The following is a 24,111-nucleotide window of genomic DNA, read 5'->3' on the forward strand; positions in this document are numbered from 1 at the left end:
AATGCAAATTCAGAGGACACAGTAGGACACATTTTGGTCTGTCCAAGCAGCCCGTAACAAAAATGAAAAACCTTTGTTTTCTGACATTATAGGCTGCTGCAAGCTGAAAGGACAAGCCACCAATGCCTCCACACGAGCAGGAGCCTCTGAATGGGTGCAGAGACCCACAGCCGGGCCACGAAGCAGCACCTGGGGGATGTCAAGGATGCTTAAGAACACCAGGCAGACATCCTTGCAGGCAAGCAGAGATTTGTCTCCGCCTTTAAAACTTGTATCTTAAATATACCACCCAGACAGTAGTCCAAAGATGGACAACACACTCAGCACCTTCCTTAAGCAGAAAGAAAGCACTTGTTCAAAAAGACTGCCTGTATCTGAGCCACAGGTCATCTCCTGCTTGCAGCTGAGGCAGAGAAACCAGATCCCCGGTCGGATGCTGCTCCACATGGATGACTGACATACGTGCTGACTACTGACAGGTGGCCTGAAACTTGGGAATTTGTACCGTTCTGACTTTTCAAACTTTGCTTCTGCTGGATGTACAGTAAGAAACTCGACATCCTGTGGATGCCATACTCTTTACACTACAGTGCTGAGCCTTCCCTCTCTCTTTCTTCAGGTATTTATTCAGCTTTTTTTTTTTTCCACCTCACACAGGCTGCTTGCAATTGATACAGGAGAAAGTAGAGGTCAGGGGAAGAGTAAAGACACATAATCTAATTTTCATTTTGTCCATTAATCATGCACAATTTCAGCCAGCCATTTAACAAGGTGGAATTCAAAAGCGATTTCTCCCCAGATGAGGGGAAATTCACTCTAATTTCTGCTGCTGCGCAGAACTGTCTCTCTTCCTTGCGCTGGAAAGTGGGATCCATGTGCCCCAAGAAAATCTACACTCCCCTGTGGGTTTTGTAAAATGTTTAAGCTAAATTTAAAGTATCCCCCTCAAAGTGTTGGTGCTTTATGGAAGCAGTGGTTTTTTTTGTTTGTTTGTTTTGTTTTTGTTGTTGTTAGTTTTTTGGGGGGGAGGGAGGTGGGGGGAGGAAGTACGAATCAATGCAGGCCTGAAAGGAAGCTCTGGATTTAAATTCATTTTGATATGAACTTGACAATAATTATATATTTGGAAATATCCTAGCTCACAAATAAGGAATACTAGAAGTACCCTGTAAGTGTAGAATTTGAAGATACCTCCTACATCCTCTCAGCCAGTTGCTCAGTCCCAGCTTGTCAGGGCCAAATCACCTCTCTCCTGAAGTGAGTTGATTCTGGAAATGACATCCATAGATGAGGCAGCAAAACACATCTTATCTCAGTCCTCACCTAGGGTTTGATGAGTACCACAGTATTTGCCACCTCAGATGATGATGAAGTCTACTCTTTGACTCATTTATCTACATCATCTGTGTTTAATTACTTGCTAAAAATCAGCTGGATTGTGAAGAGGAAGGTATCTCTCTAAGGTTTAAGAATGATCCAGTGCAGTAGCGTTGAGAGCGAGGGCTGAGAAATCCAACAAGGTCTACAGCAAGACATGTACCCTCTTCTCAATGATCACTTATTTGCTCAAGAGGAGAACTGACTCCCACTCTGTGAACTCTGGAGTATATCTCCACTTAAGGAAGCTTCAGTATTTCACAGCTTTCTGTGTCAGATGTGCATGTCCCAGTCTCCTTCCCATCTGCTGGGCTTTTGTCATGCAGAGGAACAGGGTAAAGAGCCCGGTCTGAGAGACCCAACGTCCTTCGTACCTTCCTGAGTAACCTGGAGAATTCCCAAACCAAAAAGGTGAGGCGCTTGAGAAATGTCCCTTCTCTCTTTCTCTGAAAACGTATCATAAAGCAGAAAGAAACGTTAAAGGATGAGGAATGAGCTTTTAAAAGATTTCAAAGAAACAGTGGGATGTTTAAGAAAAGAGAAGTGCATACGCACAGAGCAGGATAATATTCGAGTCATGTCAAAAACTGAGTTGCTGACATTGACTTCATCTACTTCGTTTCAGAAGGAGCTGAGCAATTCTGCTCTGTGTCTGACAATACATTTGCTAAGACAGCATTGCCACTCAGGAGCCTTGTTTCTCTGCTTAGATGACAAAAGTTCTGATTTGCTCCAGGAAAAAACCCATGTTCTCCAGCTGCAACCTTCCACTGGTTGCCAATCTTTTTCTAAAAAGTCATCCCTAATTTCTGAGCATATCTAAACTCCTTTATTAAGATCACTGATTGAAGCAGAAGTACCATGACTCCTAGGCCCAGTCCCTAAGTCCCCAGAGGTATTTTCCTACAGGCTCACGCTACGTCAAATCCTGATGCAAGCCACAGAGAGGTGGTGTTCAGAACAAGCTCCTTTGGCACAGGGCCGACAGAACCAAGGTGATAAGTAGGTGACATGACAGATTTATTATGTTTCTTTTTCATACTCCGTGTTTGGCACTGATAGTCTTAGAGGCTAAGAGAGACTGGGGAGACCTGAGAGCAACCTCACAGTATCTGAAGGGAGGCACTAAGAAAGAAGGGGCTGACACTTCAGCAGGGTCTGTGGTGACAGAACAAGGGGAAGTGGTTTCAAACTACAAGAGGGGAAATCGGATAGAAGAAAGAAGATTTTTACAGCAGAGATGGTGAGGCACTGGAACAGGTTGCCCGAAGGTGTGGTGGATGCCCTATCCCTGGAAACACTTAAGGTCAGGCTGGACCAGGCTCTGGTAAATCTGATCAAGCTGTAGGTGCCCCTGTTCATTGCAAGGGAGTTGGACTAGATGACCGCTAAAGGTCCCTTCCAACTCAAATGATTCTAACAGCCAATATCTACGACACCAGAAAGACGAGAAGACCAGCAGGGACGATACTTATCTGCCAGAACTTCTGATGAGACTGACCATGAAGATTTTGTTAAGTAAACTTAAAGCCCGCTGAAGGTCTTCACAACATAAATAAATAAATAAATATATTCGTGTGATTTGCCATCTGTTTATGAGAATTTATCTTTACATACAGAAAAATGTAAATGAGAATTTATCTTTACGTACAGCCTCTCCCTGTGGACAAAGCTCAGATGCTGCTGTAACAATTATGCCACTATAAATTTGAAGTAGATTTAGTAAAATTGTGTTTTAGAACAATCTCATACAGTGATTGGAATGATGGATATGGAATTAAATAACACAGCGATAGTGGAGTTTCCAGATACCAGCCTAGTTTCCAGAAAACGTTAATAATATGTAGATATCTAAGTGTCTCATCGATGCAACAGGAACAATATCCCAGCTATCGTGGTAAACAACAAAGCAAGACTACTGGATGGAAGCCAGTCACAGTATCACCTTCAAAGGATTTTTCCTAAATACTTAATTCTGCTGCTTTTCCTTTCCATTTGAATTGATTGGATAATGGCTGTAGTCATATTTCTTAACTGGTGGTTTAGGGTTATCTACCCCTTTTGCTTCCTGCATCAACAATTGATCACAGTTTCCTAACAAACCTGCAGTCAGTCACAGCTATTTGTGAATGAGCACATGCAGGGCTACAGGAGTCAGCCAGGAGTCAGAAAAAGCTATACACTCAAGAAGAAAATAAATACTGCTTTAAACAGTGCAGTTTTCTGCCCACAAAACTGAAGCCTTATGGTCCTGTGACTGCTAAGAAAATCCAAACAAACCAACGTTAAGGCACTCCTGCAAGGCTCACTTGGGGCAGAGGAGAGGCTGCCTACCAAGGTTTAGAAAAAGCAAAGCAATAAAGATGCAGAGAGAGAGAAAAAAAAAAGAATTAAGGACCCAACTTCCAGTTTCTGCAGGATTTGAGGCATCTGCCCTTTTGAAAACTTCCCTTTGCACTTGGAGAATACAGCAGAGCGCACCAAGATATGGTAGCTATGGCCCACAGCAGGGAACACCACCACTTACTGGCTCCCTTTTTATGACTGTTAAAACTTATTTTTAGCACTCCAACCAGAAATACTGTGAAGTTCAGGACAAGATCAACAGGAACACAGGTAAACAATTATATACAATAATAACGAAGAGTGTTTTCACAATCCCATTACCAAGCAAGCCATTAGCTGTCCATATCACAAACAACTTGACGAGATGCTGAACCAAAATACGTTTTGCAAAGCAAAAAAGCTGTCCAGAGATCACAGAGGCAAGGCCAGCTCAGTGTCGTGTTTTCTGTTTGTTTGATCCAAAGGAAGCCACACAGCAAAAACGTTGGCTGCTTAGTCTGATTTTTGCAAAGTGTGTTTAGTGAATTAAATATTGCAAGGAACCCTAGGGTGTGCAATCATATCTCTGCTAATACACTTTTATATTCTGACAGGGATGCTTAACAGCATGAAATAATCCTCTTCAATTTACAAGAGCAACTCCCAACCTCTGAGTTTTAAACTATCAGCGATCGATCACTTGCAACAAATACAGCATAGCTACTCTGTCAACCGACCGGATTTCATAGAACACATTGTAGAAGCAGACTGTTTCCTGGTTAAGCACTTTAATGAGCATCATCTTTTCTCCATCACACACTATCCTAAGCAGGAGAATGTAACTCTATTTGCAGGGGATAAAAAAAGATTATGCAATAGTAAAGCAAAGGCAGATACGCACAGAGACCAATTAGTGTGCGTGCATATATATATATATATATTAATAACATCACCATTTGAATGCAAAGTGTAATGAGAAACAACAAATGCTCAAGCCTGTGTCTAAAAGAAGGAACAAAACTCAAATTCTTTTCAAAAAACTTAGATTAAAAAAACTGATGCATGCCTTTTAAACAGAAAAAGTATTTCAACTCTGGAGTGATTGAGATATGTTTTCATAACCTTAACGTTGTGGCTGGAATGCAGATACTATGATGACAAGTTCACTAGAAATTAATGCATATGACATAGGAAAAAAAACAGGACAGATTCCCATTCTTGACCAATAATCACCCCATATAAAAGATGTGCATATGCTTTTAAGAGTAATTACAACAAATTCTTCAAGTTCTTCATCCACCTTCTCCAACTGAGCCAAGAGATTTCCACCCAAACTACTACTTTTTTTTTTTAAATCACATATTTCCTTTAGATTGAGATTTGTGCTTCCGTTCTGTACCCAAATCCCTCCTCTGTGGGCAAATGAAAGTCAATATAAAAAGAAATGTTATGAATATACTGAAAACATCTTTTTGTTGACGCTTTTTGTATCAGAGACTGTTTTGCCATTTTAAAAATCAAACCTGCCTGAATGCCACCGAGGCATCCAAAACTCACACAACTCCCATTAATTTCTGCTATTGTTTTTCATTGATATTAACACTGAGTACTGTATATTGGAAGTTACGACCTACTTTCCTTCAGAAAACAACTAAGAAAGATTATACTGTGAAGTATCTTTTAAAACGGTAACAGGGAGGGGAAAAAGTGAGAAAAATTGCATGCAGTGGGGCAAAAGGAGGTGGGCCCGAGTGATGCAGAGGTATTTTAAGAGAATACAAAAATTCTTAGTTTTCATTACTGACCTCAACTTGCTTTTATTTTTTTAATTTTTTTTTAATTTAAGGAGGGTAAAGCATTTATGTAACAAGTGATGTGCTCATTTGATGCCAAGCCACGCCTGTGTGCTACCAGCAGGGAAAGAATTACGTCACATGTTTATTTCTGCAAGCCAAACGTGCCTTCACACAACTCCTGACCGCACAGAAGTGGTCCCCACAGCCCCAGCGTGGACTCACGCCAGCCTTGGTGCCACAGCTCTGCTGGCTGGAGGATTGCCTGCACCAAGGGCACTAAGGAGAAACAAAGTGCTTTGGCACTCTTCTCCAAACTCAAGTCTCGTCTTTTGCTGTAGCTTAACCTCCCGTGGTCCCCGTGCAAAGAAGCCCTGAAAGTCTTACTGCTGCCAAGCGCAGGAGCAGCTGCAACAGCCCCTGCCCCAAGTGTCACTGCTCCCACTCCAGCATCACCCAGAGTGGGACCCAGCTGCTTGTGGCACGCTCACATGGGAACAGAAAGGCCCTTATACGAAGAGTTAACTGTAACTGCACGCACCCCAACTAACAGTCCACCAAAAAATGGAAGCCTAACTGAACGTACTCTGTTCCCCTGGTCAGACTCCATGGGTCTGGTTTTCCTGCACAGGGTAATACGGGATCTTGCTGCTGCCAACACCGCAAATCCCAAATGCAACATGACACAGAGCCAAACTGCCCTGTTTCCAGAGCTAAGGCAAGCTCTCCATGCTAATTCTCCGCTAAGCCAAAGCATGGGGCTTTGATTTCCTAACCTCAGGATGTTATCTGGCTCCAGTATAGGATTATCATTAGCTTCATACGTCTGTCCTTACAGCAGGGTCATTGTCATGCCATATGCCACTTGGACAATCTTTATTCTTTCTAGAATCTTTTTTTTTATTGTTTGTTTGTATCACAGTGTTCATCTGAAAGAATTTGGATCCCTCTTGGCTTTCAAAATCTGCTTTGCATTGCTAATGCTTGGGGCTGTAGGCAAAGTTGCACTGGAGAGACAAAGAAAGAAAGAGATGCACTAAAAAAACATCTTAAGACAAAATGTCTTCAGGGTGCTCTTCTCTTAAATATGAACAACAATGACAAAAAAAACACAACAAAAAACAGAGCAGTTTTACTCTATTTCCATTCACCAAACAAAAGATCAAGCTCATTTGGAAAGCAGCTTCTGTGTACAGTGTTAATTCAGCGAATACGCCTGAGCTGTACCAGAGTAACTGCAGAGCATGAGACCTCAGAAGAGCACATCAGGCTCCACATGGAAGTTGCAGCAGAGCAAAAAGTCACAGCATCAGCACGCACAAGGTGTCTAAATAGCTTAATACAGCAGGGAAAACCTCCCACTCTCCTCCTTCCAGTGCTGTACGAGAAAGGGTCATCAGTCTCCAAATTGTCACTGTCTCTCAGTAGGGAATCCAGAGGAAGAAGTGCAACGGCCATGAGCTCACCCATGCTGGGAGGGTAAGATACAAACGACAGAGGAAGAGACTTCAGGTTGACCTTCTTGCTAGATAAAATCCATTATGCGTGATTAAAACTTAACAAAATGCAATCACATTAAAAATGACTATCATGAAGTGCACCATGATTTACTGACTAAGTGAATGAGAAATTTATCTGAATAAAATAGCCCCAGCCCTACTGCATCGGCAACGCATGATAAATTGCTGATTGTGAGAAGATCACCGCTTGCTGTTGGATGACATACGTGCATTGATTTTTCCTAACAACGCTAATTAGCATAATGGCATCTCCACATCTATTACATAAAGTTTCCTCTTAGCAAGCAGAAAATATTTCGAGCCTTCTGGTCCCAAACTGCAAATAAAGATGGAAAGAAAGGATTTGCAAACTGCCTTGTTGTCCTTTATTATGCAGATCAAAGGCCCAGCCCACTGGACCTTACTTAATCTTGAAGAGATGGGAACAACATTCAAGAAGGCACTGGCATTGTTCAATTAAGCCGTGATCACAGTGGGGTGTTTTTTACATGGCAATGATCTAATTTTGTGGGGCCAAAAAAAAGCCTTTGAAAAAGATGAATCTAATCCTAAAGAACTAGGAAAAAAAACACCTTTTCTCCAATTTCATTAATGCACAGGGGGCAGAGCGTGCAGTCCTTGCATAAGTGCTCTCATTGACCAGGGCTGTGTAGGTGAGAAAGCACCCACTAATTTGAGAAGGCACAGAACATGAAGGGAAAACAGAAGTGGTGGAATAGGTCAGGAAAATGAAGGAGAGATCCCACGTGATTCTCCACTAATGAAAAAATCAATCACAGCAACCTGAGTTTTTTGCTTTGAAAAATCTGCGAGGTGATAAAACGTCACCATAGAAGCAACCCAATATCCCAAGCAGAACACGCACTTCAGGCTTGGCCATGAGAACGTTCCCAATGGCCACACTTTTTCCAGAGAAACGGGTTCTTTGGAAGCATTGTCTGCATTAGTGCTTTGGATTTCTCTGACACGGTATGCTGAGCCTGGAGCGGAGGCCTGAGCAGGAGGAGAGGAAAGCAAAGCCCTACCCTGCCCTTAGTCAACTCAGTTGCACTGGAGCTCATGCTGGCCACCCCGCTACCTGCTAGAGCTCTGACCACTTCACAAGGCCAAAATGCAAGAGCCCTGCGACGTAACACCTCTGAGGGGTAGCTGGTGAGCAAAGCAGGAAGGCAAGATGATACGGACATTGGGGAGAAATACAAACCATAAGGGTGCTCCAAACAACAGTCCTCATCCCTTCTTGACCCTCCAGGCACCGCTAGGTTGTCACCGATCTGATCTTTCTCCACCACTAAAATCATATGCTGATATGATCATATGCTGCCATACACCTGGCATGCCACCCACGCCCACCCCAAGCTGTGATCGCATCTGCAGGTGACACACCTGTTATCCTTCAGCAAAGCCCATGGAGGACAGCCCATGCCGTGTGCAACCAGAGCAGAGGACAGTGGTTTTGGTGGTGGTTTTCACTCGTATGTGAGCACTGGGAAGAAACAAGGGCGTTACACTCACGCTGTCTGCAAATGAGGTGCAGGGACCAGGCAACTGCAAATGAAAACTTCTGCATCAGCAAACCCAGGGACTGCCCTCACATCATGGAGAGATATCTCCAGCCAAAACCCAGAGCTTCAAGTGTGAGATGCATGGGAGTGGGCAGGTACTGCTCACCTGCCCACCATGATCTTGTACTGCACCGAGCAAGGCTGGTGGCCCTCCCAGAAACCCACACATCTTTCTTGGTACCAGACTGGTGACACCCAGCTGGGGACATGAAGGAGGGAGATACTGCCTCGTAGTAACCACACACATCACATTTTACTGTACATCCATGTGCACGCTATGTACATCTGTGATGTATGTCGTACTTCAGAAATGACTTGAAAGGCTTTCAATATTTTAATTTTACACATTTCTCGGTGGGAATAACGAAGCTATCTTCAAACGATGAGAACAGGTTCACACCACATGAAGGGCAAGAGGAGGTATCATTAACAAGGCTTGAACATCACAACAATAATCACCTGGAATTACTTCTATAAGAATACTAGAGCTTTAAGACTAATGCTCTGCCCTTCTATTGCCAGAAACAAAACCTCATAAAGTAGGAAACTACATGTCACTAGCAGCTCAAAAATACAAAACTCCAACATACACTTTTTAGCTTTAGCCTTCTATGATAAGCTTGATCCAGCGAAGCTGCTCTATAGTTTCAAGTGCCAGAGTCCAGGCTGAGATGGATTAGTGGGCAGACTGAAGGCGGAGCAGCCATATTTATCACATGGGTGGTACCAGATCAGTGAAATTGCATCTAAGATCTTCCGACCCTTCAACTGTTTCAAGACTGGTTAAAAAAGCATTTGTTATGACAACAAATATTTCATCCTACTTCCATCAGCCTGAGGTTCCTGGACCACACAAAGCCATAGCATCTGCAGTGAGCTCCTGCAGAGCGACAAGACCATAAAATGGTTCTGTGCTATTAAACAGATAAGAAAGGGAGGTAGAGAAGCAAAAGCTGATGTGGAGAAAAAGAAGGAAAGAAGCACACACTGGAAATCAGTTCCCTAGAATGCACATATTAGGCACTCTTGGGAATTTTCCTTTTCCCAAGCAATCCTAAAAGTAATTTAGGATGCAGACTCTTTTCAGGATGTTACCTCTCAAGCCTGTAAGGAACATCACATCAGATGGGGAAAAAGCATCTTTACCGGGCAGAGCTTAAACTCTTCCTAGGCTGATCCTTTAAATACCTTTTTATTTCTGTATTTTGAACACATTGTCTTGCCCTCCATTTCTCAAAAAAAAAAAAAAAAAAAAAAAAAAAAAAAAAAAAGAAAAAAAAAACCAAAGCAGAAGGAAACAGAAGACAGCTTACAGGTATACCTGTATTATTTAAATGAGGAGATTTTAGCTTCCAGCAAGGAAGCAGGCAGAACGGATTTTACAGAAGGATGCTAGCACAAGCAGCCAAGGACTAGGCTTGTGAAGGGAGGAATAGAAGTAACAAAGGGACAGCTAAAACATAAAAGTCTGATTCTGTAATAGAGCTAATGGACTTGGGCTTCCTTTTGTCAGAGATGCTTGGCGTTGTATAGACAGCTTCCCCTCTAATCACGGAGCAAGAGCTGCTAACAAGCTCCCACTGGGTGCAAACAAGCAAGCCACCTGTTTGCAAGATGTGTTGACACAGAATTTGTGGTTTCTTCGCAATGTGTAAGACATGCTTGCAGGCTGATACACGCAAAATGCTTCTCACACACAGGAAAAGAGTCTAAATAAAGACAGGAGAACTCAAGAATACCGCACGAGAATGAAGAACTGAGGAACCAACAGACCAGTCTCTCTCCATAGTGACAAAGTTGGCTGCCTCAGATTTAGCACTAAGCTGCTGAACAATTGCACAGGAAGGGCAGGTTTCCCACTGCTCACAAGGAATGAAATCTTTGCTGAGAGCGCAGAAGCCACATTCTTCAGCAAATTAGATGCATCAGCTAGGATTTGGCAGAACCTCCTGAGTGCACTCTTAACCACTTACTGGGACTGTCTTTCAAGAGGTATTACACAATTGCAGACCACTAAGAGGCTAAAAGCCATGAACTGTGGCAAGCAAGGATGAATGACAAGGAGCCACTGAAGACCAGACAACTACTTTTCTCCTGAAAAGTATTATTTGGACCAAAGCGGCAACATTAATCGGTATTTACTGATGTTCTCCTCAAGCAAAATAGTTGGCTTTTATTCCTGCATTTGGACAGGCAAACAGCCTGTTTTAGCATTGCTGGGAACATTTAAGTAGCCTGGGGATTACGACACAGCAGAGAATATTCTCTTTCCAGCAGTGCTCAGCCTCCCATAAGATATCTGTATGTTTTAGCTCCTCTTCCTGCATTCTTTTTCCTCTTCTGCCACTTCTGGCAGCTTCCAGAGCAGCACAGATAACTGCAGACAACTTCAACTGTGGCATTTCTAGGTTCTTCAGCGCTTCCCTGTGTTACCTGAAATGAAGCTGTCAGCTCGTGTAAGCTTGAATTAGCTGCAAGAACTCTGAGGTGGGCACCATCACGTCTGACACACGGCTTCCACACCCTGTACAAGGGCCCAGGCAGAGCACTGCAATAGCACTTCCATAGCACTCGGTAGGAGGGAAGGCAGCACTTCACCTCACCTTCCTCCCTGCTCCCAGCCTGGCCTCAGCTATTTCAATGCTCAGCTCTGGGATGGCAGTAGCCTGCACAGGACCAGCCTGTAAACAAGAAAGGAACTGGCGCAGGAGACAAAGGCGGATTCACACAGCATGGGGTGCTGCAAACACTCCCTCCCTCTCCAGCAAAACAGCCTCGGGGGGGAATGCAGACCTCACAGCGATTTTTTCTGATTTGCCCCCCAGTTGGTGGTCCTTCTTCTGTTTACCTGAGAGCAGAGCTATAGGCAGAGGGAAGGAGCCACCTACATGGCCGGCTGAAAAATGGAATAAAAGAAGAAGATGCAACTTTGTTTTTAAGGTGGTCACAACCTATTAATAGCTTGAAATAGGCTTTTTAATTACATGATACCCTGCCTGGAACCTCTGAATGCTGACTGATCAATCCTTAGAAACATTTTCGCTTACTGCAAGTTCCTTAACAGGGAGAGAGGTGTGAGGTGGGGAGCAACGTGCACATGGCAGCCCAGCACAGCCATCTTATCCCTTCCACATCAAAACGAGTGCAGAAGAGGTACTGCTTAGAAATGAGGTAATTCTGGTGCAAAGGATCTCTACCTGCAAAGTGAATCTTCCCATCACATACTGATTAAAATGACAACTCTGCTTGGAACGCAAGCTCAGTTCGTATAGATCCCTACTAGGGGATGGAGACGGAAAAAAGATAATATACAAACAGAGAGACAGTTCATTTTAAATCCAGTTCCCAGTTTCCTATGCAAAGGTTGGGAAAGACAAGGAGAGTATACCTACAATGGAGAACAAGCTCCAGACTACCCAGGAAGAGGCTTTCCTAGCAAAGGAGTTTACTAACAGCTCGTTCCCTACCTATCATAGTCAGAAGGCAGTTTCATATGTCTGAGAGACAAGAAAGGACCCCGCTTGTCAGGGAGGAAGAGCAGCTTGAAGGCAGCCTGGGCAATTCCTTACAGCTAGTGCAGCAAGCTATTGGTTATCTAAAGCACACTGAGATGTGTCTAATGATGATAATAATAATAATTGCTTCTTTATTTATAAATGGATCGTTACAAATGATTGGGAAAAAAAACTCTTTCAGTGGTTCTTCTGTGGGAAAAATGGTAGGATTGAGTAAGTTCAGGGCCAAAATGCAAAGATAAGAAAGCAACTGTGGAACAGCCCCCTTGCTCAAGAAGCAGCCTGTACAACACTACATAGGATTGCCACTGCTCACGGTTGACTTATCTGAAAGGTATTGTCCTCTAGAGCTGCCCAGTGCTCAGGAACTGGGTGGACAGCTGTAAAGCATCTCCTGTCTTCCAACAGAGCCTTTTCAAACTCAGTGACACAGCTTGTGTGACTGCCATTAGAAGAGACAGAAAGCCAACCACCAACCTCTTCACAGGTGTCTTCCTCATGCTTCTAAGAAGGAGATGAACTGAAGACATTCCTAGACCTGGATCTGTACTGTTAAATCTGGCCGGGATCTGGTGATGAGTTTGTTACTAGTGTTAACTGCAATGTCTAATAAATCCACAGCACATGGAAATGAGTGCACAGCTATTCGCTGGTGGCAGGTGAAGCAATTTATAAACACGCTCTTTGTGCTGAGCAACTACTTCACCCGTGTTCTCACTGCAGGCAGCAGCTTGAAACCAATGTGATTTGCTCCTGTGAGGCCTCTTTCCTAAAAGGAAATACAAACATGACTAGAGAAACTTCTGAGAAAGAAATTTAGGCTTACAGATCATGAAGAAGGAGTAAAGACATGAACACCATAGCTCTAGTCATCCACTTGAGTACCATGAGAACAGATGACACTAAAACAAGAGTAAGGAAAAACACCAGTCTTACATAATCTTTCAGCATTAATGTAATATTAGCATTTTTAAATGTTTTCCATTAAGTTTCATTTTTTAGAGTCAAGAGTGGATGGGAAAATCAAAGCATTACTTTAGAAATCATTCTTCTGTCCCATATAGGTAAAGAAGAGTTGGAAAACAGGAAACATAACGGAGGAGGGCTTTTGATTTTCCAGGGGATGCAAGAATACTATCACTGAATTCCTGTCATTGTCCAGTATGGAAAGCATCCACCTTTTCATGCTAAATTAGTTATGGCTACGCATAGGGGATGGCAAACCAGCCCATGGAAGAGTATGCTATAAATATCCCAGGACGTTCAGCAGTGCCATGTTGTCAGCTTGTGACAGATCCAACTGTAAAAGCATGCGGAAAGAACACAGTGTTACATCATTGTACACTGACAGTAAGAGTATGCATAATAAAGAAGAGTGAGGGGTCTATGAACAATAAGAAATGGATCATGGCTGGTATTGCTGAAAGCAGGTGGAATGGGTTATAAGGCTGGAAAATGAAAACTGATGATGACAACTTGCTTAGTAAGGGAAAAATAAAAAAAAGCAGCAGGAAGGTGTAGCTCTATATGTAAAAATAATGCTGCTACTGGCTACAGATATTTCCAAATCACCATGTTTTGAGATAACTGCTGTAACTAATAAAAGCTGCAAAGCACTGGTTGACGTATGTTGTATCATCAGACTAACAGGCCTATGAAAATAACAGAGCAAACTGTTCTTTATGACACAATCTAGATCGTGCAGAGAAAAGTAGCGTGCTATTGCGGATACTTCAAAAGAGAGGACACTAAACATACTCCTTGTGCTATCAGCAATACAAATTTTTGTCTTCTAAAGGTAACGTAGGACAATTCCTTCATGAACAAGAACACTCCGAGTCTCTGAATCCTACAGAAACCAGGCCAGAAGGAAACCACAATGCATTTTAACGTCTTGGAAAAGTAGTGAAATTTCCAAGAACTGAAGGTTTGCCATTACAACTGTGATATTTAAGACATAGAAAAGAGTAGTTATTCTGACATGCCTCCAGCAAAAGGATGGATTTCACTTCTCTGTCAGCAATGACTCAGAGGATAAAGCAGGAATACCCATCAGCGTGGTTTCAAGAAAGTAGGTTTCGCCAAAGACAGCTATGGTTTTCTCATGGTAGAATTACTGGTTCCATCAGGACAAGAGAACAGTGCTTTTATACTTCGATTTCACAAGGCTTAGATGAGAGAAAAACATTAGGTGTAAGGCATGAACAAAGCATGTATTAGGTTAAAAAGTACACACATACAGATCACAAGAGACAGTTAATGAAGAAGTATCAGCTAACCAGAGATCATCTTAGCACCGTGTAGTGGAGATCTGACGTCAGCCAAGTAGTGTTAACATTTGTTTCTAGCAATTCATGTTATTATTATGACCTCTTCCCTAGAAAATGAGCAGATGATACCAGAAAGATAAGCACTGGAAGGCCAGGCTAGTACTTACGAGTCATCTAGATTAACTTGGGTGGAATTAATTTCCATTACCCTTCCGTCCTTCAGGGTATATGGGGGACTCACTTATAGGGAACAAATTTCGGCAATTATAAAAGGCAGTCACTGCATTAGAACTCCAGAGCAAACCTTCTGTGGAAGACAACAGTTACAAGTCAAACATAGCGAAGACAGGCATTCACTATGTCTCTATAGGAAGTCCACCAAGCAATCCTCAAAGTGTCGGTCATTATTTCCATTCTATCCCATTTCCCCTAAAATCTAGTAAGACAGTTGTGTTTCTGCTACTCTTTCATGTTGTAAATACATATCTTTAGATTTTCTTCATCAACAATCTCTTTTTCTCACTGTCCCAAAGATAACCTTCAAAAAGTATAAAACCTTTCACTATTCCAGGGAGAAGCACACCTTTTCACTTGGAAAGGACAGAGACAGTTGCACTTCGGAAACGTTCTCTGGACACGTCTCCTTTATCCTTTGCATACAAAAACAGACTGAGCAGATGATACATCTTCAATTTATGACTAAAACAAAAGACAGAAAAGAACTTGAAGGTAGCTCTTCCAGTATGGTGTCAATTCTCTTCATTCACATCCCTCTAATTTCAAACAATGTAACCGGTGGTTTCAATAGGAACTATAATTGCAGCATCCTCACAGCTTCATGCAGGCAAAGAGCTGCAGTCTAGTTTTATTTTTCTTACACCCACAGAGAATTCTGTTTTGTTTCAACCTCTCATTACTCTCCCTCCCTCACTTGGCTCCAAACATCAAATTCTCTCTCAGCCATTCAACATCTAGTCCATTTGGCTGCTTTTTTCTTACCATTATGCACACATACTGAACAGCTGGAACCAAGAACAGGCACAATTAATGATTCTGAAAATTTCCAAAGACGACATCTTTCCTTTTCCCCCCATTTGAAATAATTTTTGGTTCAAAAATACAGAAAAAAAAAAAAAAAAGGAAAATATGCCTCCTATTAAACCTTACATACGTCTTCAAAAACTAAATGGAGTATTTTGGGTTGAAGCTCTACTTTTTCTAGAGAAAAAGTTGCTTTATGGTTGCTTTTATTCCTTAAATCACATAAGAACTCCTAAAAAGCCCCTGCTGCATCTCGGTGCCAAAACAATTTCTTTTATTATTGCACAGGAACCAGAACAGCAGAAGACCTCTACCCCTCAAATACCTCACAAGTTACCAGCCCCGGGGAAAAATTGTGTTTGATGTGTTAGCCTATAGCCACAGCAAAGCATCCACAGCAGTATCCATGAGAAGAACAAGGCTAAGGGGCATTAAATGCCACATCCTCACACACTAATAAGCAGTTTTAGGGCAGATCAGGGTATCTGGGGCAAGGCTAAGAGCAGGGATTTCCAAGTAAAAATCTGTCCAAGTGGAGAAAAGTCAGGCATGAGGGGACACGAGTAGCAGATGGAGCCCTGCTCACTGTAGATGGGTCAGGATGTGATCGTGGATTTTATGCTCAGTCCTGCAAGAGCAGCCTGTACTATCTTCTGCCTTGTGCTGGAAAAATTCCCCTACTTCAAAATCCAAAGCTGTGTCTGTTTTGTGGAAAAACAGAAAAACACCCCACCCAGCACTTCTTTGAAGAGAACACGCTATGGGATAAAATGAAGGCTATCACATTGCAGGGTGTGTGCTTCATTCCCATCAGCGTGGAGGGGCTACAGGCACAGTGCCAAGCCTGGTCTGCACGGAGCAAAAGACCACTGTGTCTGACAGGAATAGTTTCAAAGCTGACACTGCAGAAAGCCTTTTGCTAGACACTGGTTTTGCTGCTGTCCCTGACGTCTAGCTAAGTGCTCTCCTTCCGCCACGAGAGCATTTGACCCAGCAAGCTCAAGACACCAGCCCTGAGCACCAGCCACTCACCAACACGTTCGTAGGGCAGCTGCGGCCTACTGACCTCCACATAGTGTCCAAAAGGCCTGGACAGACAAAATGGTGCCTCTCTAAAGAGCGCTAAGTGACTGTAGTCACGAGTGCATTCTGCTCACTAACAACAGAGAGGTCAAAATGGACACAGGTTTAATAATGTATGTGTTGCACAAGCACACAACTATACTTGAATGATGCAGCAGTACACAGAAAATAAGACTAGGCTCTGTTTTTTGTACATGCCTGATCCTCCCTAAGTCACATTCTGGGTCTTGATCGTCCCCAGACAGTAGACCCCTGACAGAAACATATGGTCACTGCTAGCCTCGTGATACAATAGCTAGAACTCTTTCCCTCGAAACACCATTTGTTAAATCCTCATGATTATTTAAAACAAGCACAAACATTTTTACAATTCTGTGTCAAAGACCAAAACCGCAGTGAATGCAGAAAAACTATAAGCTCACCGAAAAGTACATTCCCCTTACACTCAAAAGTGTGATGCTAACTGAAGGGTGCAGTCTCCTTATTTTCCACAGACAACCTGCAGTAAGTAGTAGAACCAGATAATCTGCATCAGCCTGGATGCAAATCAACAATATCAACTGATCATTTTACCACCTTCGCAAAAACAACCCGTTTCTACCAAGTACATTTCACAATAATAAAGCTTTCCAGTCTTCCACAGAAAAAGTGCTTTTTAGGGAAGCAGGAAGAAAAGGAATGAAAAAAATGCATTACATATAGAAATCTATTATTTCAACCCTCCTCACAAAACAAAATCCCTTCTGGGTAGGCAAGAGAGTTTTATATAATAAAATATGGCTTTACCTTAAATTTCTTCTTTGTAAGATACAGAAATGACTTAATATCTGGTCTCGGTTTTAGAAGTTTAGTTTTATACAAATATCTAGTTTTTCCTATATTAAAAAAGGAACTGTGTGAGACTAGACATATGAAATCTTGACTTTCTGTTCATACAGGACAACTGCAGAGAGATAGTAACATGAACTTCTCAACTTATGAAATTGAGGAGAAGACATTAACTCTTTCACACAGGCAGTACTCGCTCTCAATTCTTCAACAGGAGTTTGACTTCAACAGATGTAACAAAAACATTAAACATCAGACAGCCTGACCAAACGTTACATGCCTCTCAATTACAACCTGACAAATCTGTATCTCTGATCACAGTCTGGGCTTTAAGGTCATTATCACAGTGATCCTCTAAGTAAGTCTTCACAAAAGGAATTGCTTTAGACTAGCAACTTCTAATGCAGTAGGCAAGCAGAATTAAAACACAAATACAAACCTTTGAGCTGCCACCATACATCCCGAATCATTAATAGGAGGCAGATGAACATTTATTTTTGTTTTGCAAATCACTTTAAATAATATGTAATGGATCCTGACCCAACAAACCTCCTGCTCCTGCTATTGGTAGATCCCTAAATTCCAAAGGCTGAAGAAATGACAAGTTTGTTCCTTTGTATTTCCACATGCATTACAGTGTCACAATTGTGCATGCTCTTATAGGTGGCGTGGAAACAGTTAATTTGGTAAAAGACTGTAAAACAAAAATACCAACCAACAACTCTATCAGCGTGCTATTATATCAGAAATCCTGATGTGTTTTGGTGGCACAACTTCCATGAGAGCATCACCTACTTTGTGAACTCATTAGCTTTAATTATTTTTAAAACCCTTATAACAACATCCTGAAGATTTATTCTCAAGCCTTTTCATTACACGGGTGTGCAGATGTTTACAGAGCCTACGCAAGTAAGAATATTCAGCTGAGCTAGGTGGTGACAGGGCTGTTTGGCATTACTACAACCATTATTCAAGCCAGTTATTAATTAATTCCAAAGTACTCCCCAAGTCTGGCATCTGCCAGGCCAGAGGTTAGCATGGAATACAAGCGAGACTGATGCCAAGTCACTCAAAACAACACAGCTTTAGCTTCTTGATGAAAGCGAGTCAGAAGACTCTACAGATTCCCAGCATTATAATATTTAAGCTTGCTACAAACTTCTTAAAAGTCCTGAAACAAACAATCTCACTTCAGCCGTGGTTCAAGCACCACTAAAACCATTCACATACATTTACTTTTTCCAATGGAAACCAAAGATACTCAGCACCCAAAACGTCTTCCCTTCATTCCCTGAGCCAAAACATCAAATGCGTTCACCCCAAGACGGTAAGCCACCCTCTCCATCTTTTTGTTATAATGCTAACTACACTGCGGAAATGAAGCCATACAGAGGTTTGGGATCTACAAGCATCAAGTTTTTTATTATGAGAAAATGAAACAAATTCTCCAAGGAGTAGTAACTTCAGAGCCAAAGCTTTGCAGAGTGGCCCAATGCACTCATCAGTAGAAGCACAGGGAAAGTGATGGTTCAGAAGAACAGCCATTTAACAACATATCTTAAAGGTAACGCAACATAATTTCAGCCATTTCAGAAAACAATCAAGCTCTAACATCACGTGAAAAATCCAAAAAGCATCTGCAATGACATTCTATACGTTCCAGAAAAAAAAAAAGAATGGAGGAGATTGTGCAAAGAGTCAATAAACCTCTGTACTAGCCCCTTTCTGGCTGTCGCGTATCGCATATGTGCACTTACCTGACCGAGGGAAGGAAGTGTTGCGTACGCCATGGGCTGGTTCATCATTCCTTTCTGCTTCATGATGAGCATGCGTTTCTGTTCCTCACTCAGGTGTGCCATCTGAGCTTGCATCTGCGGCTGCTGGGACTGCTGCTGCTGTATGTACGGCATCATGGGGTTCTTGCTGGGATTTGCCATTGGTGGGGTCATCCTCTGGCTCAGCTCAGCACTGAAGTGGGTCAGAGGTTTGGTGTTGCCATAAGAAAGCATATTAGACTGTTTGCTTAAAGAGTTTGTGCCCAGGTTGTTTGGCTGCTGATTGATCATATTCATGTGATTCTGCGGGAGGTAGTTATTCATTGTGGTCTTCTGTGGATTGTTTGCCATAGGAGGCACTATTGGGTTTTGGTTGTTAAAGGCTTGGGGATACATCATTGGACTATTTGGTTTCTCTGCACTGAAAGGCCCTCCATACGGACTAGATGGAGGGCCCACAGGCGACCAGCTTGAGGCTTGATTTGGATGCTGCTGCTGCTTCTGTTGCATGAGCTTAGCTCTCTGCTGCTGCTGTGCGGCCATTTGCTTGAGCTGTTCAGCTGGAGACAAGTCAGCACTTGGCATATTCACTGGTCCAGGCCCTGATCCTGCCACAGTTGCTGCTGCTGCTGGATTCATAAGATAGCCATTTCCCGACCGTGCCTGAGTCTGGCCTGGAGTATGGGCCTGGTTGGGAGTCTGAGGTGACTGAACAACACAGTTTGCTGGTGAGCCTGCAGGGATTGGAGCTGGTGGAGCACTGGATACGGAAGTTACACTAGAGGCTGTAGAAACATTTGAGAACGGAGGACCAGAAGAAGAAGGCCTCACCTGGGGAGACCCTAATGGAACATGAGCAAATGGGGAATGAGACGGGTCGCTTTTGACGCTTGCACTCTCTTGAGTCTCTGTGGCAGGCCTCGTAAGTTCTGGCTCCTTCTTCTCTTCAAAGTCTTCATTGAACAAATCTTGTATGTCATCTTCTGGAACAGTGTTCGCAAGTTCATCTATTAGCTCCTGCCACTCTTGATCGTTCAGATTAATGTCTGAGAAGAGCTTGTTCTGATTTGAAAGAGATGTCTCTGAAGTATCTATGCAGGTAGGATCGTCCAAAGGCTCTTGCTTTAGTTCCTTGTTCTGCAGGACATTAAAACCATCGTCTAACTCACTGCAACCATTGACAGGGAGCTTTATCTCTGAAAGCCCGCCATTTTTACCCAAGTCTTCTAGCCCACTACTGTGAGTTCCACTGTTCTGCAGGGGCAGGGATGCTTTCATGTCAAGCTGGTGAAGAGGAGAAACAGCAGGCAAAGGCAAGTTATTGGGCAAGCTGTTGATTGCCTCGATGCCTGGTACATCCTTCCTTATCCGCTTGCTGGTTGGAGAAAAGCTGCCATCACAAACTCCATTCTGCTGCTCTCCATTGAGAGGTGATCGTGCGCCTTCCAACTTCCTTTTTACAGTCTCTTGAAGCTTAAAGGAAAACAAGAGAAAAAAAACAACATTGACCAGTTGCAGAGCGGAAGAAAAGTGCTGATGAGCCTTGTGACGGATAACTACTCTAAAAAATAAAATCACAAGCACTTTGCATGATGCTATCCTAATCCAATCATGAAATATATTAAGTAATATATATATGTATATAGTATGGAGCAGGGACTAACATAAAAGACAAATAACTAACAGAAGCGGTAACAGGAGAAGTCCAGGAAAGCAACCAAATTAGCTGTACGAATATTATACAGAACAATGTAGTCATATCATCTTTATTTTATGTTAAAAAAAAAAAAGTAGTAAAGCAGTGATAGGGCACACAGTCCTCTCCTACAACAACCAAACATTAAGTTCTCTGCTCTACGTACCAGGCTAAAAAAAGCAGCCTCTGTTAGTTCCCACAAAAACAATGGTGGGGAGGGGAGGAAGCAAAGAGATCATAGCTCCAGAGAACTCCTTCAGGACATGCTTGCATCCTTGATATAAGGACAATAGAAGACCAAAAAAAAAAATCCAAACGATTTTATCACAATTAAGTACTTTAAAAGGGTAATCTCAGCCACTCAGCTCCCAACCCTGCCCTAAGCCAGAGGTCCTCAGCCTTCTTTCTTCCCACAAGGCAGACTCCATTTAGGTCTCCCATCCTGGAGGGCAGGCTCCCCTTTCATCCCAAGTGCAGAACAGGCAAGCAAACTCATCTCTCATCCCTACTCAGGGGGAGCAGTCAGAGAGGACAGCTCCTTGCCCTGTGCAGGCTGTTGGGAGCACAAGGCAAAGAACAGCTGCATGCAAGCGGGATGCTACATGGCTCTCACCCCTCTGCCTCCCTGCCCTAAAACTCTGCATTGAGCTGAACACCACCATATTTATCCAGTGTCACTAGTATGTGGCTGAAGTCTTGAAGTGAGCCTGTTCTCCCTTTGCCCTGAGACCACGTTAGCAAAATACTGAGCTGCAGTAAAAACAGCCAGACCGAAGGGCCTGTGGCAGGCTTCTAGTGATGAAGAGAAGGCCGTGTAAGAAAGACTAATGTTAATTTGTCCTAATACCAAGTCAGGGATTAATAAGAGCGACTACCTCCTGAGAAATAAAAATGACTCCACACAAGTCACAGCACTTTGCATCCGTTAAGGAACAGGGCTAAGACTGATACAATTTCATATTTTGCATCTTTCACTAATTTATCCCGAACCCATCACCTTATTTATACATGAATGTTTACCAAGAGAATCAAAGAGGCAAATATCCAGAGGCAAATAACCAACCCTAAAAATACCAGCTCCTAAAGACATAGTCATGTGGTAAAACTTGGATGTCCCCCTGTACAAATATACAAGGACTTCAGTGAAGAAAGTAAAAGCAGGGCCAGTATATAAATATTAATCTGTGTTTATTATGTATTACAACAAAAAGCAGCTTTAAGATGGAAACTATTTTCCATCAAATATCAGATGTACAAAGATCTTGCCTTGCTGCAAACAAAAAAAGACCAAAGCCTGTTCTGAGCGTCTCGATCCACATTATCCTCCTTCAGACATTTTCAGATTTGGGGACAACAAGAACAATCTATTCCCTTTACTTCGTTTGTTTGCTCACTGAATGACTGTAGGCAGAAAGAAACGTAGCACAAAGATCTACTAGGAAGGAACTGCATCATACAAACTTCATGGCTGCCAACGCATCTTAGCTCCAGCATTTCAGAGGGTTTGGGGGCCACAAAAATAGATGCACCCTTTTTTAGGTGCCACACACAAATATTCTTAACAACTTAATTCAATGCAAGCGGCTGTTTTCGTATCCTGATTTCATTCTCAACCACCATGTAAACTAGTGGATGGCTTGAGCGTCATACACTGACCACAGACAGGCCATCAGCTTACTGCATTAGGATTGCACAGTGTCTTGGAATAAAATTCCAGCACCTCCCCTTCTCTCTGTAAAAAACACAAAGCCTGAAGTAAAATACTCTCCTGCAAAGCATCCTCCACTTCCTTCTAAGAAGTAGTGCCTAGCTTGTGCATGTGATTTACAGTATGCTTCATGAAGACATTAGCCTCAGAGTCGAGATTTATATCCTGGAGCAGAAGACTCCTGATGCATAAAATAAAGCAAAAACAAAATCCTTGCCAGGTTCATAGGCTTTTACCTTTATTTACACAAAACATTTGGCTGATGGAACTGCATTTCAAAGCAGAAAAGAGGGTGAAGCAGGACTTGCTGTTATTTACATGCCTTTGGAGAAACTCTCATTGCGGAGCAGGAAAAGGTCAAACTTTAGTGGGCTGACTCTTTAAATGACTCGACTGGGAGGCAGAGGACAGGAGCTGTGCATGCCAACACGCAGCCACACGAGGACCTGGCCCAGCTGATCTAACCTGCCCTGAAATTTTCAGCAGGGCTGCTCGGACATGCCACAGCACACCCAACACATAAACAACAGAGCACAGAGGCTGTCAGCGGGGCTTTCATCTGCTGGGAGAAGCTGCTTCGCTTCATCCCACCAGCAGCAATTCATTTTTCAAAAGAAATTAGACCAAGGTGCTGTTGTTATAGCAACAGTCAGAGCCACTTACCCGGCCCCATCCCCCCCTGCTTATGCTGACTTCAGCGGGCAGCTATTTCAATTATGTATGGGGAGTGACCAGGACAGCGGCTGCTTAGTTCTTTTATTGCTCTTTCAAAAATATAAAAGAAAAAAAAAAAAAGGAAGAAAAAGGCACAGAGACTAAATCCTCTTCCTGCCTGTGGAAGCCAAGCAGCACTCACAGTGCCTCGCACAGCTCTGCTTCCAGTTGATGGCCAGATGACATGAGAGCCTGCAGACACGCTGCGGCAGGTTCACTCCCCAGCTTTTTGCACAGTGCCCAAGTGCTTGGCTCATGCCACAGCGGCTGTGTCGAGTGGCACTGCTCAACACGAATGGACCTGACAAATCACCTAAGCAAAAGTGCAACAGCTGTAACAGCCTCATCTGAGATCAATGGGGAGTAATTACTATCGCCATTTGCATGCCACCACTTCAGCTCAAACACGTGCAAGGATTCCACACCTCTCAGACATCCTTGCTGGACTGCCTCTGAGATAGCCACTAACAAATCAGCAGTGCCAGTGAGCAAACATGACCGCACCTTGTGATCAGTGTCTGAGGCCCTCCAGCTCCACAGCAAGCTCTCAACGATCTCACCTAATCTTGCTGCAGGTGTAACACAGAGATGAGGACGGAGCAAGACAGGTATTCAGAAACCAGAACTGAGTGCAGACAAGCAGCCAGGCAAAGCCCAGGGGCAGGAGGCTGCTTCCAACAGGTGAAAATACTTTGTGCATCAAACCATCCCCACTACCTGAACTTCCTCACACTGCTGCACACATCACACCAAAGCCTGTGTTTAAAGGATGAAGCCTGACACAACAAATTGATTTGGGATTGTAACCGATCACTCAAAGCACATGCTGTGCTCCTCCATGCTGGGCCTGGCTGCCCAGTTCTGAAAGACTCATAGAATCATTAAGGTTGGAAAAAGACAT

General features: G+C 43.0%; 1 protein-coding gene across 1 annotated transcript in view; it reads right to left on the bottom strand.

Annotated features, from left to right (window-relative positions):
• Nucleotides 1-24,111, bottom strand: part of MAML3 (mastermind like transcriptional coactivator 3) — a 413,710-nt gene that overhangs the window by 278,178 nt on the left and 111,421 nt on the right. The window contains exon 2 of the mRNA XM_065736329.1: nt 19,075-20,565. Within this exon, the coding sequence (XP_065592401.1) occupies nt 19,075-20,565 (1,491 nt within the window). The remainder of the gene's footprint in view (nt 1-19,074; nt 20,566-24,111) is intronic.

This window comes from Cyrtonyx montezumae, unplaced genomic scaffold, assembly GCF_038088225.1.
Source record: "Cyrtonyx montezumae isolate F1298 unplaced genomic scaffold, pur_monq_1.0 scaffold_2, whole genome shotgun sequence".
Classification (NCBI taxonomy): domain Eukaryota; kingdom Metazoa; phylum Chordata; class Aves; order Galliformes; family Odontophoridae; genus Cyrtonyx; species Cyrtonyx montezumae.